At 36.5% G+C, this 15,903-nt stretch overlaps 1 protein-coding gene and 1 pseudogene across 2 annotated transcripts in view; one reads left to right on the forward strand and one right to left on the reverse strand.

Annotated features, from left to right (window-relative positions):
- FOXN2 (forkhead box N2) overlaps positions 1 to 15,903 on the forward strand; it is a 37,611-nt gene that overhangs the window by 4,515 nt on the left and 17,193 nt on the right. For both annotated transcript variants that reach the window (XM_014538482.1, XM_005864810.2), the window contains exon 2: positions 3,936 to 4,486. In XM_014538482.1, coding sequence (XP_014393968.1) covers positions 3,950 to 4,486 — 537 coding nt within the window. In that variant the 5' untranslated portion in view covers positions 3,936 to 3,949. The remainder of the gene's footprint in view (positions 1 to 3,935; positions 4,487 to 15,903) is intronic.
- On the reverse strand, positions 5,687 to 6,108 carry LOC102246107 (annotated as a pseudogene).

Below are 15,903 nucleotides of genomic sequence, written 5' to 3' on the forward strand. Positions count from 1 at the left end.
GAGAGGGAGATAGAGAGAGAGAGAGAGAGAGAGAGAGAGAGAGAGAGAAACATCAATGATAAAGAATCACTGGTTGCCTCCTGCACGCCCCACACTGGGGTTCGAGCTTGTAACCGAAGCATGCGCCCTGACCAGGAATCGAACCCTGACCTCCAGGTTTATTGGTTGGCGCTCAACCACTGAACCACTCTGGCTGGGCTACACTAAGCTTTTTGTATATTTGTTTGTTTGTTTTTCTTTTTACCGTTTTTTTGTTGTTGTTTTTTCAGACTTCAAATCTAAATCTATTTGATACTGAAGTCCAATCTATACACTTTCTTCATGGAGTTGTTATTAGGCTTTTTTTAAAACTAGTTTTAACAAAGCTTTTTTGTTTCCCGTGTAGTCTTTAAGACAGTAATGTTTAATGACTACTAAATAAATATTAGATTGAATAGGTGTACTTTATTTTTCTTAGGTATCTATATATATAAAAGGCTAATATAAGTGTCTGTCTGATCGGTAGCTATGATGCACACTGACCACCAGGGAGCAGGTGCTCAATGCAGGAGCTGCTGAGCTGCAGTGACTTGGCAGTGGTGGTTCTCGGGTGACGCACCCCGAAACCAGAGAGGAGGGAGCCCAATACTTCATGGGGCCACGCGAATCCACCTTTGGCTGGGCATGGGTTATGTTGTTGTTGGGACACTGTCGGCCTCGAACCTAGTTTACTGCACACTTGCATTTGCGTTCCACACCCTATACAACAACAACTTTTCAGAGTGCCCTCTCACACTCTAGGACCCCTCGGGGGATGTCAGAGAGCCAGTTTCAGCCCGATTTCTGCAGGCCAGGCCAAGGGACCCCACCTGCCGGAGGGATCCCACTCACTCTGCAGACACCCTTCAAGCCACGGTATCACCCCAGGTGCGACAGGCCAGGGAGGGACCGAGGGAGGTTGGCTCCAGGGCATGTCTTGCCCAGTCCCATCCCACTGCCCACCTTCTAATTAATTTCCTTTCAATGTGCACAAATCCTTGCACCAGGTTACTAGTTACTCTATAATAAGAAATGTAAATTGTTTATAGTTTCTATTATCTTTCGTAATTCTTGGATGGACATCTGTGTGTGTGTTGTGTAAGAGAGAGGAAGAAAGAGAAGAGAGGATCTTTTACCTTACATATGATTATTTCACTGAAGTGACTCATAAGTGGAATTACTGGGTCAAGGAATAGGACATTTTTAATGATTCTAGGTGTATATTGCCAGGTGGCTGTCCAAAATGGCCTGAGGCCCTTGCCCCAAATTGTATATATTTGTAAACCATTGCTAATTTGGGCAAAAATAGATACTATTACTTTTATTACTACTAGTATTTATGCCTATTGCATACTAGGTACTGTATTAAATTATCATATTTAATATCACATTTTGTTTGCTTTGCATTCCTGTGATCAGTGGAGTTGAATATTTTCTACATTTATTTTCTATTTATATACTTATTTGTATATAAATATTTGTGAAAAAAGATTATTTGCCTATTTACTGTGATAGACTTAGTGTTCTAAGTGAATGGTGTTGAAGAGTATTCTGAAATGATAGTTCAGAAACATTCCTCTTCTCTCCTTGAAAATACAGTGACAGTTCAAACCTAAGAGCATATTAGCCTTTCACTGCCAGTACTTGATTTTTTAACTTTGCTTGGCTGTAATCTTTGACATATTTGATGACATAATATTACTTTATAGCTTCAAATAATAAGATTTTATTCTAAACTTGTAAGTCAGAGAAATAACATATATTTGCAACCATCTAAATTAGTTTCTGTCACTATATATCCTCATATCTGTCAACAGTATCTATTTGTTTTAGATAGTGTTGCTAAAATATAAATTCCTTAAGAGATCGAGTGTACTTTAATGGACAAAAAACTTGAGTATTGAACTCAGCCTGGTTTATAATTTTGGCTCTCCTTTTTATTAGCTTTAGAACTTAGGCAAATGCCTTATTTCATTTCCATTTCCTTATTTATAAACAATGAATTTCAATTTTCTGATTGTTACCAGTGAGCATGTTTCTTAGCATTAAGAATTTGTTTCAAAAATAAATAACTCTTAAAGGTAGATAGCATAGCACTTGGTCCAGAATAGACATGTATATTGATTATTGGTTAATTTCAGTTTTAAATAATTATGGTTTGATTGCTTACTCATGCCCAACATTTTGTTAAGATTCATTAAGAATACAAAAGTAAAAGACTCTTGCCCCTTATGGAATTCACAGTCAAAAAGAAAGGATGATACATAGAGCTAAGTAGTAGGGAGGAGTAAGTAGAGATGATGCATTTCAAAGCCCATAGCATAGTGTCTGTAATATAGTAAAATCTCAGTAAATGTTAGTCAGTGCTATTTGGTACTCTCTAATTTTTATATGTAATTGAAGATAAATGGAGGGAGATATAGGTGAAAAGGCAAAAGTGGACCATTAGAAATTAGTCATTTCATTCTTTGGACAGTAAATACTAAGATATATTTTTTAAAGGAAACAAGACTTTCTTCAACAAATTAATTCTCATCCATCACAGTTTTAAAGTTTTTCTATGGGTAGAAGACTTACTGCATGCACATGTGCATATGTTTATGTGTGCGTGGTTTTCATTACTAATTGAAATAGACATCAAATTAATTATAGTTTGATCTTTTCCTTTTTACAGTGTCTTGGTGTGTGAAGTTATAGATATAGGTGTATGTGAGAGAGATAAGAACTGGTTATAGAGAGAACAATGATAAAATAAAAAATGGTGTATATATACTGTCACCAGGATAATGTAGTGGTTCTGAAGTCAGTCTGCTGGGTTTAAATTCTGGCATATCCAATTGCTAGCCAGACAACCTCAAAGAGGATGTTTAACCTCTCTGAATCATTTTCCTTATCTATAAAATTGGGTTAATAATAGTGCCTACATTATGGGGTTTAACTGATGGTTACTTGAGATATAATAAATAGCTGACTCCCAAATTATTAACTACTGCTATTGAAAATGGAGTTCTCTAAGACTATATCTACTAGTAGCTACCAGAATTCAAATACTGCTCTACATCTAAAATTGACCAATTTTCATAATTCTTGGGATAACCTGCCAGCTATATTCTAAGTAAAAGAAAACTTTGGAGATACTTATCTTTCAGTTATATAAGCATAAGTATATTGACTACTAGACTGATGGAAAACATAGAAGTTTTTTCACTGAATTCAGAAATGAGGTACTTTTCTGAATCATTAAATAAATTAAATAGCACTTTAGCTCTATCACTTTCTTCTTTGGTCAGTTATTCTCCCATGATAGGGGTTTTGAGTTGAAGTGTGTTTAAAAAGCAAAAGAGAAGTCATTTGAGAAAATAGAAATACTAACAAATAGTTTAGAAATGTTTTTTTCTCTTTGAAAATATAGTAACATTTCAAACTTTATTAAGAGAATGTCACCCTTACAGTCTCAGTACTTGATGAGATTATATAGAATGCAGATGTAAAAACACTGGAATTTACAAAAGAAATAACATAATAAATATAATTTTACTGATGATGAATAAGAAATATAGTTATAGTATTATATAATGTAAAAATATGAGAAATGGTTTCTCTCTTTATATTTTAGATTTCAGGAAAGGGTTTATTTGGAATATTGTTTAAGTACTCAAAATACATTATTTAATTTTGTTTATATCACTCATACAATATGGTATTATAATGCTGCATTATTTATAGCCATATCAAAAAATATGAAATTCTCTTTCTCATATTGTAAATTTTAATTATATAAATACTATGCTTAAATATTATGTGGGATAATTGCAGAATTTCTCTGATTTGGGGATATTTAAATATGCATTCTATTTTTTCACGAGCCTAAGAATCTTAAGCATTACATTGATTGATAATTATTTCCTTTGTTGCAGAACTATAAGAGTAAATGGGTCCAATAATTGGAATGACTCCAGAAAAGAGAGCTGAAACTCCAGGAGCTGAAAAGGTTGCAGGATTAAGCCAGATTTACAAAATGGGAAGCTTGCCTGAAGCTGTTGATGCTGCCAGGCCAAAGGCCACTCTAATGGACTGTGAATCAGCAGATGATGAGCTCACAAACTTGAACTGGCTTCATGAAAGTACTAATCTTCTAACAAACTTCAGCTTTGGAAGTGAGGGTCTTCCAATTGTTAGTCCTTTGTATGACATAGAGGGAGATGATATGCCATCATTAGGACCATCTTGCTACCAGAACCCAGAAAAAAAATCAGCAACTTCAAAGCCCCCATACTCTTTTAGTCTTCTCATTTATATGGCTATAGAGCATTCTCCAAATAAATGTCTGCCTGTCAAAGAAATTTATAGCTGGATTCTGGACCGCTTCCCATATTTTGCTACTGCACCAACAGGCTGGAAGAATTCTGTTCGACATAATCTGTCCCTGAATAAATGTTTTCAGAAAGTGGAAAGAAGCCATGGCAAGGTCAGTATTATGAACATTGCTATATTTGGGGAGGTTGGGGAGAGCTAACATTGAGACCTTAAAATATGGGGAAATCAAAGGAAGACAAAAATAGCCAAGTCAGATTACTTCAGCTTGATCTTAATTATATTCATCATTTGCTTTCAGTCTACCATAGGTACATAAATTAGTGTTTTTAATGGTCCAGTTTTCTGTTTCTATAGTGTTTCTATCACTATCAGTATATTATTCTTATTTATGTAGTCTTGCAACCGTTGCCTTAAAATTGGAATGTAGACCATGTATAGTAACGCAGTTGATATGGTTGAATTAAAATCTATTGCTGTGCTATTTGTTTTCTATTTGCTGTCTGTTTTTATTCCCCTTTTCCACTTTTCTGCCTTTTGGATTGAATATTTTTTTATGATTCAATTTTATCTCTACTATTGGCTTATTAGCTATTACTTAAATTTTTTTAGTAATTTATTATATAATTTTCAGTGTGTGTGTGTGTGTGTGTGTGTGTATGGAGAGAGAGAGAGATGTATGTATATATAGGTATATACATACATGTATCTCTATATATATCTTTATCACATTCTACCTTCAAATAATATTATACCATTTCATTTATTATCTGGACTTTTACAGAAAAACTTGACTAATCCTGATGTCCTATCTGACACAGTAATAGATTATAACAATAACCGATAATAAAATAGAACAATTGCAACAATATATTGTAATAAAAGTTATGTGAGTATGGCCTCTCTTTTTCTCTCTTGAAATATCTTACTCTACTGTAATCACTCTTATTTTTGTGAATGAAATGCCTACAGGATTAGATAAAGTGAGATAAATGGTGTAGGCATTGTGACTTAGTGGTAGGCTACTATTGACCTTCTGACCATATATCAGAGAAGAATCACCTGCTTTAGGTGATCCTGGATCATTGAACCACGATAATCTTGATAGTTTGATGTCAAGAGCAGATGATATCAATGGTTGAGGAAACAATATTTTTGGACTGCAGTTAACTGCAAGTAACTGAAACTGTGGAAAGTAAAACCACAGATAAGGGGGAACTACTGTACTTTAAAGATGTTGTTCTCTTGTCTTTAGTTTCTAATGAGAAGTCTACTGCATTCTTATCTTTGTTCCTCTGTTATGTTTCTTTATTAGCTATCTGTCTGTCTTTAGGAATCTTTTCTTTTCCCCCCCCACAGGAAAACAAATCCATTTTATTTATTTTTAGTAAGTTTAAATCCTTGAGGGGTACAGCATTACACGGATTCTGTGTCGAGTAGCCTTAGCAGGAAGGTTGCTTCGGAATTTAGCACGAACCATTCCACTGTTTCCATGAGCACAAGTTACCTTTCCTCAGATTACTCTGGTTTGGTTTGGTTTGCCACCAGGAGTCACTGTGTTCTTTGCTTTGTACTACACATAAGCACATCTCTTGCCTAGATAGAATTCTGTTTCATCTCGAGCATAAACACCTTCAATTTTAAGAAGAGCTGCGTGCTCCCTCTGGTTCCAGAGACCCCGCTTATAGCCAGCAAAAATGGCCTTGGACCATAGCCTTCCAGACATATTTGTCCTTATAGAAGTCCTGTTCCCAGCAGGCCATCAGTCCCACAACTCCTCCATCCTGTCCTCCCTATTTCTGGAACCCATCAAAATCAATGCCTGGCAGAGCCTCTGTGCCCCAGCAGTGCCTCCTCGAGATGTGGTGGAACCTACTCCAGTTATTTACCCTCTAGGATTCTTTGCATTATCACTACTTTTCAGTAGTTTGCCTATGACGTACTTAGTTGTGTTTTTCTTTATTTTTATCCTACTTTGGTTTTTCAGAAGTTTGTGGATCTGTGGTTGGTTTTTCTTCTTACGTTTAGAAAAATTTTGCTCATTGTCTCTTCAAATATTTCTTTTGGCTCACTTCCTACTTCTGAGGCGCTAAGTAAAAATATTTTAGACCATTTGCTGTTGTCTCACCTATTAGTTGCTGTGCCCCTTTTTCTATTTTTTCTCCCTTTATTTCAGTTTGGATAATTTTTATTGCTCTTTATACAGGTTCACTTTTCCGCTGTTGTGTTCATTCTGCTGATAAGCCTGACAAAGAATTTGTCATACCTTTTATTTCTAGCGTTTGTACTTACCTTTAAAAAATATTCTCCATCTCTCTGCTAAAATTTCCCACTAGATCTATAAATATATTAGTCATAGTTGTGGTATCTGTCCAATAATTTCAATATCTGGTCCATCTCTGGGTCTGGTTTTGTTGACTTTTTTTGTGTGTGTATGTTTCATAATTTTGGATTGAATGTCAGTGTAAGATATTGGTAGGGACTAAGGTAAATAATATTTCTGCCCAGAAGTAAGCATTGCCTCTACTTTTATTAGATTGTTAGTGTGAACAGGTATTGGTCAATCTAGTTAATAATTGAACTGGGATTGGGTTTTGTGATTGTCATAGTTACCTTCAGCATACCACAGGCTTCAGATCCCTACAGAGATGGACTGCCAATACTTTGTGCTTAGTGTGAGAACTGGAGTATCAGATGATTTTTCTCAGTGTTTCCACTTCACCTTTATCTTTCAGCTTGTGCCACATTTGGGGGCTGGAGGGGAGTTTGGAGATTTCTTTTCATGCTCTTGCCACTCCAATAGCAATAGATTGTTACTGCTTATTACTTGGTGCATGGCTTTTTTTTTTTTTTTAAATGACAGCTACTCTGCCTTTTTTAAAATATATATATTTTTTTCTTGATTTCAGAGAGGAAGGAAGAGAGAGAAACATCAATGATGAGAATCATTGATCGACTGCCTCCTGTATGCCCCCTAGTGGCCTGTAACCTGGGCATGTGCCCTTGACTGGAATTGAACCCCAGACCTTTCTATCTTCTATGCTCTATCCACTGAGCCAAACCATCTAGGGAGGTACAAGGCTTTTTAAGGTGGGTTTTTTAGTTCTTCTGTTCCCATTTTAGTCTTAGCAGGCGTATGAATGCCTCTGACTCATGAGTGGGTTTTTTCTTGCCTCCTCCAGGAGCAGACAGTTTCTCCCGTCTATTCAGAGTGGAGTCTAGAGCTGCATTCATCACTAGCCAATTATCTACATGTGGCTACTGGTTGGTATATTGGACAGCATAGATATAGGATATTTCTGTTATTATAGAAAGTCCTACTGGACAGCACTGTTCCGGAGCTCAGGCCAGCTTCCTGCTTATTCCCATTATGGTAGATAAACTGGCTAATATCAGTGGGATGTCTTAGGTACAAGTGAGTGACCATTTCTTTTCTCAGTGTAGCAGATTTGTGCTTTGTGTCATTGGGGGATCTGGGCATGAGCAGATTTTCTGCCCTTCTCCTAATGACACATGGCACATTGCCTAGTGTCATTGAAGTATGAGGATACTTGGTTTTGTACTTCTCTTCTAGCAGCAGCCATCCTTTGCCTAGGACTGAGGTGGGTAGGGTATTTTGTCTCTCAGTAGCAGACAGCTTTTGCTTAATTTTGGAGCTTTTTCCAGAATATAGACAGGTTGTGTGCCTGTCCCACAGGGATACCTGATCTCACCTTATGCTCATTCAGGGCCAGCAGTATGGATGAGGTTTGTCTTGCTAGATTCTATATATCTATCTTCATTTCCAAGGGTGTCTCTTTTAGGTCTTCTGCACTGCCCACAGTCTTTCTCTGGAGCATAGCATGGAGGTTCATGGAAAAATACTGGCTAGTGGATGAAGACTTTTTCCTGCCTGGGAATGGCAAGGATGCTAACTTACCTTGCTAGCTTACACTTGGCTTTTAAGAATTTGTTAAATTTTGAGTAGTTTTTTTTCTTACCTTCTTCATGACTACTACTTCTTCCATGCTCTGCCAATGGTAAAACAGTTCACATGTTCCATTAAAACAGTCCACATATTCCATCTCTCCTGATAGGTCCCTGTCACAGTTTAGAATTCAGTTCCTTCAGTTGTCTTGCAGTTTTAGCTCTCAGATGGACTCATAAAAAATTATGATTTTGTAGATTATTTTGAGGTTTGTTTTTTTTTTAATTAGACTGGGAGTAATGTTCTCTTATAGCTTACTATTCCCTAACTGGCAGCAGAAGTCTATTCTTATGTGAAATAAAAGTTAAAAGAGTAAGTAATTATATTTTTAGGTGATTGAAGGATTTTCTAGGTTAGTGCTGTTCAAACTTAAATGTAGAAGGATCTTGTTAAAATGCAGATTATGATTCAAATCTAGGATGGAGAATGAGGCTTTTATTTCTAACAGGCTACCAGGTGATCCTGATGCTGCTAGCCCATGGACACACCCTGAGTAGCAAGACATTATGACATATCATCATCTTATAGCTAACTTACAGGAGGTTGTATTAGTTATTTATTGCCATGCAACAAATTGCTGTCTCACATTCTGTACTATATACATGGAATATTTACAAAGACCAACTATGTATTAAGCCATTTTAAAAGCCTCAATAATTTCAAAGGATCAATCTCTGTCATAGTTAGCCTCCAAGATGGCCCCAAATGAGCCCCGCTTTCTGGAGTCTCCTCCAATACTGAATAGGGCTGACTTGTGTAACCCAGATGATATTGTGAAAATGAGGGAGTTTGCCTTTTCAGAGACTAGATCATAAAAAACATGGCTTTCATCTTGGGCTCTTGCATAACTTGTTCTATGGGGAGCCAGCTGCCATATCCTAAAGACACTTAAGTGTCCCTATGGAGAGGCTCATGTGGCAAGGAAATGAGACCCTATGTCAATAGCCATGTAAGTGAGCCATCTTGGAAGCAGATTCTAAGTCTTTTCCCATGTGCATCGTTAGAGTTTAGTTTTTAATTATGTCACTTAATTCTTTTCTAGTTTGTGTTTACACTTATGGTGGGACATAAAAGTTGAACTGTCTACTAGGTATTTAGAAATAAGCTACAGGAATAGTGGGGATGTTGTGGAATTACAGCTCTAAGTGTGTAAGTCAGCATTGATTTTCAGTAGAAGAATCTAAGAAAAGAAGGGTGTAATGGAAACCAAGGCAGTTGAGGTAAGTGTGTATGAGCAATAGTGTCAAATTTTGCAAAAAACTTGGGAATGATTTGCTAAGAAGAATTCATTGAGACAAAAGATTAGGATCAAAATATATAAGCAGTGGTGTACTGGTGGTAAATGTTTACAATTGGGTGGGAGCGGGGATATAGCTTTTGTAGATATCCACGAGACAGTTATTTCCGTCATGGCCAGTTTCAAGCTACCAACATTAAATGTGAAGTTGATGAGATGTTTACAGTCAGCAGCACACCATTATATATAAGGGACTCATAATTCAACCCTTACATAATAAAAGCCTAATATGCAAATTGTCCCCTCAGGCAGTTGTTTGACTGGGAGTTCGACCGCTCACCATGACGTGCGCTGACCACCAGGGGCGGCGCAGAACGTGTCCAGCGTTGGAAACGTGCTGTGACCTCTCGCCAGCTACCTGGGGGTGGGGGTGACAGGGATGGATGTGTGGTGAAAATGCGGGGATGCCAGGGCGTGCACACTGGGGAAGCCCCCGGTCTCAGGTGCCGGGCGCCTGAAAGGAGCCCACCCCACACCCTTGCGGCCTCTTTTCGGGTGAGCCAGGCTGCAGCCGCTGGGGCCCTCCATGGGTTCACACAGGAGCCAGTCTGTGAGGCCGGCTGGGAGAGAGCGGTGTCTGGCTGCGTTCACTGCATCTCTGTGTGGGGACTCAGGCACTGTGACTCAGGTGGAGGGAGGCATGCAGAGGCCTGGGGGCCCAGGGTCTGCTCAGGGCCCAGAGGTCAGCTGGGACCTGCCCTTCCACTCCAGATGCTCGCACTTCGATCACTGGCCAGGCCTAGGGACCATACCCATGTATGAATTTCGTGCACCAGGCCTCTAGTAAGGAAAATAAAACCTAATAGAAAAATGGGAAAGAATATGAACAGGCAGTTCATAAGAGGAAATACAAATGGCTCATAAATATATGCAAAGATATTCATCCTCACTAGTAATCAGGGACAGACAAATTAAAAGAACAAAAGACCACTTTTACCTATTAGAATGCAAAAAATTTTAAATGTTTGATAGTATCAAATTAGATGAGGAACACATGGGGAAATAAAACAATATCAATAGTTTCACACATTTGATTACAAAGGAGTGTAAATTAATATGATCATACTTGAAGGCAACTTGACAGAAATTATTACAAATAGAAATGTGCTTATCCTTTGATCTAGTGGATCAGATTCTGATTTCTCCCCTAGAGTAACATTCATACTTGAATGCAAGGCGATGTATGTGAGAATATTCACTGTGGTATTATCTGTAATAAAAGTTGTAGAATAAAGTGTTCAATGTGGTATGATTTGTGGTAATGATCAAAAGGGACTTGTTCTTGTCTATAAATTTTAAATGTGTGCATTATTTATATAATTAACCTGAGTGTTTTTGAATGCTCAGAGAAAGAAAGTAATTAAGGAAGTAAGAGCTAGCAAACAGGAAAGCATAGAGTCCAAAGTACAGGGAGAGTGTGACAAAGAAGAAAAAATCATGCTATCAGATAATAGGGAATATGAGGATAAGTATAAAAATTGTTATATATTGGGACAAAATTATTAGGCTATCACCACAAGTTAGGGTGGAAGGAAAGGAAATCATAGGTGACGATCATCACAAAAATTAATAGACCACTTTGCTTAAGTGTCTGAAATTTGGATACAGAAAGTGACACATTTAAGTAGGATTAGGAAGGTTTATGGATTTTTTAATTTATGAAATACTTCTTAAAATCAATGCCTCAGAAGGACAGTATTTCGCTTCTAATCTGCAGAAGGCAAGTAGGTTATACTTACTTCCATTAAATGTTGGAAATAAATTTGGCAACCTTGACAGCACTTTTCTGATGACTGATCATTAAGTAGAGATGATAATCTAAAAAAAGGCAAGGTGGCCCTGGCCAGATGGGTCAGTTGGGTGGAGTGTTATCTGTACACCAGAAAAGGTTGTGAATTCGATTCCGGGTCAGGGCACATACCTAGGTTTCAGATTGAACCCTGGTTAGGGCACATGCGGGAGACGGCCAATTGATGTTTCTCTCACATCGATGTTTCTCTCTCTCCCTTCCACTCTCCCTAAAAATCGATAAAAATATATCCTCGGGTGAGGATTAATTTTAAAAGAAAAAGGCAAGATAGCAACGTCCAGGTCAGACTACAAAGTGGTAATGATACCCAACCAATTGGTATAGCTGGTTGGATAGATTCCCCTATCATTCATAGCATAGTTACTACCCTCAAAAGGCAGGCCTAAAAATCTTGGCATGGTATTTTTCTGCCTTGGGATTTTAAAATTATAAAAGTTAGACATGCTATTTTGTGGTTGTCATTCTGTTTTTGTTTTTACATTTTAAACATTAGCATCCAAGCCTTATATCTACTTTTTCCATTTTTATAAAGCCAAACTAAAATATTATAACTGGGATTTTAGCTGGGAAATATGAAATTTGACATTTTACCTGGTTTAGTACAATTTACATTTGCATGATGATGACTTGTTTCGATAGCTGAATCCCAGGGGGAGGTGGGGGGAATCATGCTAACCACTATAAAAGTTCATGCTATAAGCAAGAGATATGAATACCATTTTTAACTTGTTAATTCTTTTTAATTCAGTGGTTCTAAAAACCACTGAAAAGGTAGTCAAGAGGGGGAACTCTACTAAAATGTATGGGGCAAGTACTTAAAAAATCTCAGGAATAATGAACGTTGCCCCTTCTCCCTATCTATTATTTACAACTTCCATTAAGATAAATCTTTTTAAAATTTGGCTCATTTCTTCAGAACCTTCATCCTTCTCTACCAAATAGGTCCAAAAGCCTTAGTGTTTCCAAATGCATAATAGTAAATGAGAGAATACACATTTCCTGTTTCCATTGCACAAAAGATTTATCTTGTTCTATGTAAATTTAGTTGAAAACAATTCTTAACTTCTAAAGCTCTTTATTATTTGTTCTATCATCTAAGCACAATAATGAAGAGGCCAAGTTTTTAAGAAGTGAGCTAGTTAAAAATAAGTTCCTTTTTCTTGTAGACTCTAAAACAGATTAGCAAATGCATAGTTTTATCTCTTGTTACTGATAGTTCATGAACAGACCCAGTGAAAGGAAGTGCTGCCATGGTAACATAAACCAGACTGTTATTTGGAGACCTTATTCAAGATACTTAACTGCCCCGAACTTCAAGTTTTCAGTACCAGTTCTTTTAATTTGCTATTTCAAGGAAATAGCGATTTTACCATTATCAAAACAATTTGCAGTTCTCTCACAATAGAATTTGAAAACAGTGTCTAGGAGTGTAATCTCAGAAATATCAAGATAGACCATAGCTAGAATTATTAAAATAATTGTCTTAGTAAATATATCAAAAATAATTTACATATATCTTTTCTCTCTGAAACTGGAATGGTTTGGGGGCAAAGCATTTTGTGGGTGCTAACATTTTATAATTTTGTTTCCCCACCAAAACATTATTTGGGCCAAGTGACTAAATATATATTTAATTTAAGAAGTTCCATCATTTAATCTAAAAGTATATTTGTAAAACTTAACTTCTTTTGGGGGAAAAAAACCCCAAAATTTCAAATATTTGTTTAGCATAGTTCATGTGGTATCTTGCCACTGAAAGAAAAAAAAACACGTTTTACCTGATATGTGGTATATTTCTTTCTATATTACAGTGTGATAGGACACCCATGGTTTTTCTTTTCCTATGTATTTAAGTTGCTAGGATGCTAAACACTGCCTTACATCAGTTACCATACCTTTCCTCAGACAAGGGCTTTTTTCCTTTCTAAATTTAGTTTAGCCCTTGTTCTTTACTACCTGACTTTGTTTCTTATTCCAAATTAATTGACTTTTTAAAAAATTGATTTCAGGGAGGAAAGGAGGGGAAGATAGAGATAGAAGCATCAGTGATGAGAGAGAATCATTGACTGGCTGCCTCTTGCATGCCCCCCTACTGGGGATCAATCCCGAAACAAAGGCATGTGACCTGACCAAGAATTGAACCATGACCTCCTGGTTCATGGGTCAATGCTCAACCACTGAGCCACACCAGCCAGGCTGGAATTAATTGACTTTTGTTCTTACTGTTTTTTAAAACTACCTCATCTCTTAGAAATAAAGGAATAAGAATATACTGTTATTAAACCATATAATCTCTCACTGTACATATGCCAATTTCAGAATATCCTCCTAGTATTAACTTATTTTTTATCTCTGTCACTTACATATGAATTACCTTTGAATCTCATCACAACTTAGTGATGGCCTGGTTTTTTATTTTACAGATAAATTATGCATGAGAGGACTGACTCTTAGAGATATGATTTGTTGATTATCACTTAGCCAATCAAGAAGCACTGTTTAGGACCTCAGTGTTTTTTTGTTTTGTTTTTTAGGACCTCAATTTTTTGTGTGTTTTTAATCCTCACTGGAAGATATTTTTCCATTGATTTTTAGAGAGTGGGAGAGAGAAAGACAGAGAAATATGGATGGGAGAGAAACACATCAATTGGTTGCCTCCTGCACAAACCCTCGGGCCAGGCAGGAGCCTGCAATGAGGTATGTGCCCTTAACTGGAATTGAACTTTGGACCCTTCAGTCCGAAGACCAACGCTCTATCCACTGAGCCAAACCGCCTAGGGCAGGACCTCAGTTTTTAAACCTGTAGAAGTGTTCTTTCATTGTGCCATTCTGCCATAATAATTATGACACGATATTCAAAGATAAAAGAGCCTCAGTAATAGATTAATATTACCTTGCAAAAGATTTAGGGCAATGGAAGTACTCTAGAATTCATCACATCAAATCTTCAGCAATTATAATAGCTTATATTATATAAGATTTTATATAAATAACAGGGAGCAGGGGAACAGAAAACATGTAAATTTTATTGTTGTCTAAGTAATTGTGAATGTAAATCAAATTAAAGAAAGGGTTAACAAATTAATAGTTTGAATTTCACTAATCTCCTGAGTTAGTTCTGAGGTTCTGAGGAAGTTTTGAAAATCATATGGTAGGAGAGAGGACAGGTTATACTTGTAAATGATTTTTTACATTTGTGGAGAAAAATATCTAGTAGCCAACATTTGTTGAGTGGTTGAATGTCTGGCAGTATTCTAAGCACTTTATGCGAATTAACTTATAATAAAGTAATTCTTGAAGTAGGTACAATTTATATAGAGATATTTTGAGCACACTAATACACAGAGAACATATACATTTTTCTAAAGGTTACACAGCTGTTAAGTGATAGAACCAGTTTCTAAAGTAAGCAGCCTGATTCCAAGGCTTGCCTTCTTAATCACTGTATGAATAGTCTTTAGCTCTGGGGAAGTGGGATGAGATTGCCATTGGACTTCCTCTTTGCATGGCTATGGAGTTCTGTTTGTGAATGTGGTACATTTGTAGAAATATGCTTGTAGTCGGGCTTCTGTTCAGGATGTGTAGGTAGGGATGTTCAGCTAAGGAAATAGGGAAATTAATAGGAAGAGTTAATGAGTGATATGACAGTTCCTAACGTCCTTCAGTATTTCCTTTTTAAAAACATTTTTATTCATTGATTAGGGAGAGAGAGAAACAGACAGACATTGATTTGTTGCTCCGCCCATTCATTTACACATTGTTTGACTCCTGCATGTGCCCCTACCTGGGACGGAACCCACAATCTTGATATACATCAGGACAACGTTTCAACAGAGCTATCTGGCCAGGGCCCTTCTGTTATTTCATTTGACTAGCTCAACTAGTATGTATGGGATACTGATGGTTTTTTAAAAACTCTCTTGAATTTATTCTATTCTTTTCCCAATTTTTAGTTTATATACTTATCAATTTTCTTTTTATATGATTTTATATAATATGTTTACATTATAAAATATTATGTAATTTTCTTTTTTATTTTTCCCCTGTAGATGTGACAAAAGCTTGTTTCAGATATTGCAGTTCTTGTTTAAGAATGAAAGTGTTTGAGGATATAATTTTGCCTTTAAGTTCAGCTAGGGCCACATCTGCTTAGTTTTGATACAACAATGTTTCTTATACCCTTTAGATACTAGATAATCTGTAATTTTAGTTTGGATAGCTTTTTAATCCAAAAATGGTTATAAATTTCCAAGTGGTCAGCGAACTTAGTTGTGAGATTGTTAATTTTTATTTTCTTTTGTGTTGGAGTTCAAAATTGGGATCTTTAAAAGGGAATTAATTTTTCTTCATGGTATAATCAATGTTTATAGTTTTTTCCCATTAATATTTGGAAAGTATAGTCTATAAGAGTTCGCTAATTACATCAGTTTTTCTCATCAGCATTCCACAGAACACTAACTTCTTAAATATTACCTGGGATAAAGAGGTTCTGTGTCA

This window comes from Myotis brandtii, unplaced genomic scaffold (assembly GCF_000412655.1).
Source record: "Myotis brandtii unplaced genomic scaffold, ASM41265v1 scaffold191, whole genome shotgun sequence".
Lineage (NCBI taxonomy): Eukaryota > Metazoa > Chordata > Mammalia > Chiroptera > Vespertilionidae > Myotis > Myotis brandtii.